Here is a 4,042-nt window from a genome sequence, read left to right on the forward strand (position 1 = left end):
CCTTCATTTTTGAGAATCGGCCTTGCCAAAGCTGACAGCTGGGGGCTGATATTTTCAGGCTGGTAAAGGGCCATTGATATTGCCATCCCCTCTAAAATTAGCAGACCACAGCCACCCAGAAAAGGTGCATCTATTAGTTCTGCCAATTCTAGCCCTTTGCCCGGCTCTTCCCACTTGCCCTATAGCGGTGGCGGGTTCATATTTGTGGGGTTGATGTCACCTTTGTATTGTCCGGTGACATCAAGCCCACGGATTAGTAATGGAGAGGTGTCTATAAGACACCTATCCAGTACTAATCTTATAGTTATATGGTAAATAAACACACAACCAGAATAAAGTCCTTTAATTGAAAGAATGACACAGACTCCTTTAATGAATCTAAGTTAAACCACACTCACGTCATCGCCCATTTCATAGAATCCCTCGTCTCCTGTAATAAAACAAAAATAAAAAGCAACAATATCCCTCACCTGTCCGTCATTCTGTCCCATGCCGTAATCCATGTGGGGGATAAACAGTTTTCAACCTGGACGGTGCCAAGATGCGACCATCCTGCCTGAGAACCAGTGATGAATGAACTGCTGCGAGCATCGGTGAGCAGTGTTAGCATCATCGAGATTACCACAGGTCACTGAGGCTGCGTTCTCAGCTGAACTGTGGTGATCTCGGTGAGATCTCAACTAGCACAGTGAGAAAGTCGCACGGTGCAACGCTGAGCTCAGAGCGTTCACCGCAGTCCAGTTTGAGAAATTGCAGAGGCTTTTTCTCACTCCCCCTTCTCCACACAGCCCCTCATCATCCCCCGTTCAGAGTATTCACATTGAGTCCTTGGTCCTCATTCCCATCTGTACAAGGGTCCATTGTGCAGCCCCTTAGTCCTCTCCTCCTCACACAGCTCCATGGTGCAGCCCCTCAATCCTCACCTCACACAGCTCCATGGTGCAGTCCCTCAGTCCTCTCCTCCTCACACAGCTCTATGGTGCAGCCCCTCAGTCCTCTCTTCACACGGCTCCATGGTGCAGCCCCTCATTCCTCTCCTCACATGGCTCCATGGTGCAGCCCCTCAGTCTTCTCCTCCTCACAGAGCTCCATGGTACAGCCTGTCATTTTCCTCCTCTCCAGCAGCCTAGCACAACGCTGCTTGCTGCTATCAGGTCTTCACTGGACTGAAGAAGGCCCCGCCCCTTCCGGTGACATCATTCCCCCCCAATATCAACTCCGTTCTAGTCGCCCCCGTGGTGTGTGTGCAGTCTCACAGTCTGTGATGGAGCCGGCTGTGCTGTGAGTGCATTGTTCTACACCTGGTGCCGGCTGTCTGCACTGCTCAGCAACAAGTGATGTGAGGTGAGAGCTTTCTCATCATCTGCTGCTGCCTGCTGCTACTGATCTCATTGAGCACTGTGCAGCTGAGAGAGCGGTGAGCTCAATAAGATCAATAGAAGCCACAGCAGCAGCAGGTGATGAGAAAATGCTCATCTCACATCACTTGTTGCTGAGCAGTGCAGACAGCTGGCGGCACCGGGATACAATAATGCAATCACCGCTCCGTGCATCTGATCAGAATACAGGGCAGAGCAGTCAAATGAAGTAGGCAGGAGTTGTGGTGCTGGCCAGGGGGCGGGCCCACCAGAGAATTCTCCGGTTTCCCGATGGGCCAGTCCGACCCTGATTGTTATGCTTGTCTTCTGTGTGTTTGACTATGAATCCAAGCTGTTTGCTGCACATTTTTCTTTTGGGTCTTCTCTGAGACATTTTGGGGGCCATTAAACTGAATTCTATAGGTATAAAGGTACAAGAATGAGGTCTGGGAGTTCAACCAACGTCTCCTATGGCTAAGATGTCTAGAAGAATTAGTGTGGAAATCATCCAAAACTAGAGAGCCAACTAACCATTTGCCCAGTAGTAACTTACAGTACATTCTTGCTTTAGTCAGATGAGGGACGATGATTCTTCTTAGTGGTAGGTTTCCCCCACCAGCCGTTTAAGGTCCAGCACTTATAAGAATTATACAGTATGTCGGGGGGGCCGTGTGGCCTTCAGTCTAGTTAATCGTATAATGAATGTGTAAGGTCTCCTATCTGTGGTGTCTTTTGTCCATTTAATTTTTGGCACCTTCCCCCCATAATTGGCATGGATCATAGGCTTCTTACATCATTTGCACACATTGGGTTGTCTTAGTGAGGAGGGATTTTGAATACTTTGGCTTCTCCAAAGAAGAAATAGCTATACCTGCTCCTAGGCTGCCATTACTGAAGACCCTAGGAATCCTTCTTCTAGGACTTAAGTAGTAACTAAACTTTATCTTCTTTTTTTTAATTCTGTCCAGCATGGAAAGTTATGAAACTTTGCAGATCACCCCTGGTCTTTGTCGATGAGCCCAGTATAAGGGAAGAGCGCTCCTCGTCCTCAGTCATGTGTGTCTGATGACCTAGGCGGCCCATGACATAGGCACAAGAGCGTTCTTCCCTTATCCTGGACTCAGCAACTTAATTACAAAGACCCGGGAAGGATCGAAACGTCAACCTAATTCCTGTCTAAGTCGTACAGGTCCTTGCACATAAATGTCTGCCACATGCCCGTACATTTATTCAATTCTTTGCATCAATGAAACAAAGAGCGTGCGGTGAATGACTCTCCGCTTAGCATGGTTGCACACCCCATTCTACCAGCATCTCGAAAAACCTGCAGTGTGCCCGACAATTCTCTCTCTCTATCAGTGCAGTTTCCTATCTGTGACTGTCCCTGCTGGAAATCGTATGTTTGTTCCGCTCCTTTGTTTTCTCCGCTGTACATGAGACTGTCCGCCTGTCGTACAAGATGTAAATTGGAAACTTAAATTAAACTGCAAAATTCTGCGCTATAAACAAGCACGACAATGAGCGTCCTGAGACCCTATTACATTATTTATGGATGTGCAGAGCTGAGCTTTGGGCTTCTGGGACTTCTTCTCACAGGAGAACGGATGAGCTTTAAAATGAAGAACGTCATTAGCTGTTACAATCCGCGATTATATATGTGCGCCAAGATGTTCACCTTCTAGGTTCATACATTCCATATAATTGTACCATCGTTACAGTTCTGCCCTTTATTTTGCTAATTTTGAAATCTTTGTGAGGAAAAGATGAAGAACCAAACATCGATCACCAGCGTTCAGCTTCTGAGTCTGTCCGATAATCAGAGGACCATCCATGTCCTCTTCACCGTCTTTCTACTCGTCTACCTGATGACCGTCTTCACCAATGTTCTCATTATCCTCCTAGTAGCTACTTGCCCTCATCTTCACACACCCATGTATTTCTTTCTTGGAAACTTGGCATTCTTGGACATGTCCTACTCATCGGTGACTGCTCCGAGGATGCTCTTTGGCCTCACCACCCAACATTGGTCCCTCTCCCTCCCAGACTGCATAGTGCAAGTGTTCTTTGTCATCTATTTTGGGACCTCTGAGGTTTTCTTGTTGTCCTCCATGTCTTATGACCGTTATGTTGCCATCTGTCATCCCCTCCATTACTCCCAGGTCATGTCCTGGAGTAAGTGCACTCAGATAGTATCTTTGGTTTGGTCTTCATCTCTCCTAGCCCCCATTATTTGTACCTTATGTTTAATAAGGTTGACGTTCTGTGGTCCCAACTTCATCCAGAATTTCTTTTGTGACCTGCCCCATTTGTTCCAGATCTCTTGTACTGATATTTCCATCAATGTCCTAGTCCTAATAGTTGTAGGCTGCTTTCTTGGCGCCATAGCTTTTATGACCACATTTTACCCTTACGTTAGAATTTTTAGGACAGTGCTAATGATCCGCACCAGTGATGGAAAACGTAAAGCTTTCTCCACCTGTACGTCTCATCTGACTGTGGTTTTTATTTTTTATGCATCAGTAACTTTCATCTACTTTGTCCCTAACACCAGTAATCTTCTTACATTGAACCGAGTGGTCACTGTGATATATACACTAATCACCCCCTTACTGAACCCCCTAATCTACGGCCTACGGAGCAGAGACCTGAAGGCGGCGCTGCGGAGAGCTGTCCATGTGCACTGA

General features: G+C 47.0%; 1 protein-coding gene across 1 annotated transcript; it reads left to right on the top strand.

Annotated features, from left to right (window-relative positions):
* The first annotated feature begins 3,121 nt into the window (after window positions 1-3,121).
* On the top strand, window positions 3,122-4,042 carry LOC143788860 (olfactory receptor 5V1-like). The gene has a single exon (XM_077278772.1). It carries the CDS (start codon window positions 3,122-3,124, stop codon window positions 4,040-4,042), a length of 921 nt encoding a protein of 306 aa, XP_077134887.1.

This window comes from Ranitomeya variabilis, chromosome 8 (assembly GCF_051348905.1).
Source record: "Ranitomeya variabilis isolate aRanVar5 chromosome 8, aRanVar5.hap1, whole genome shotgun sequence".
NCBI lineage: Eukaryota > Metazoa > Chordata > Amphibia > Anura > Dendrobatidae > Ranitomeya > Ranitomeya variabilis.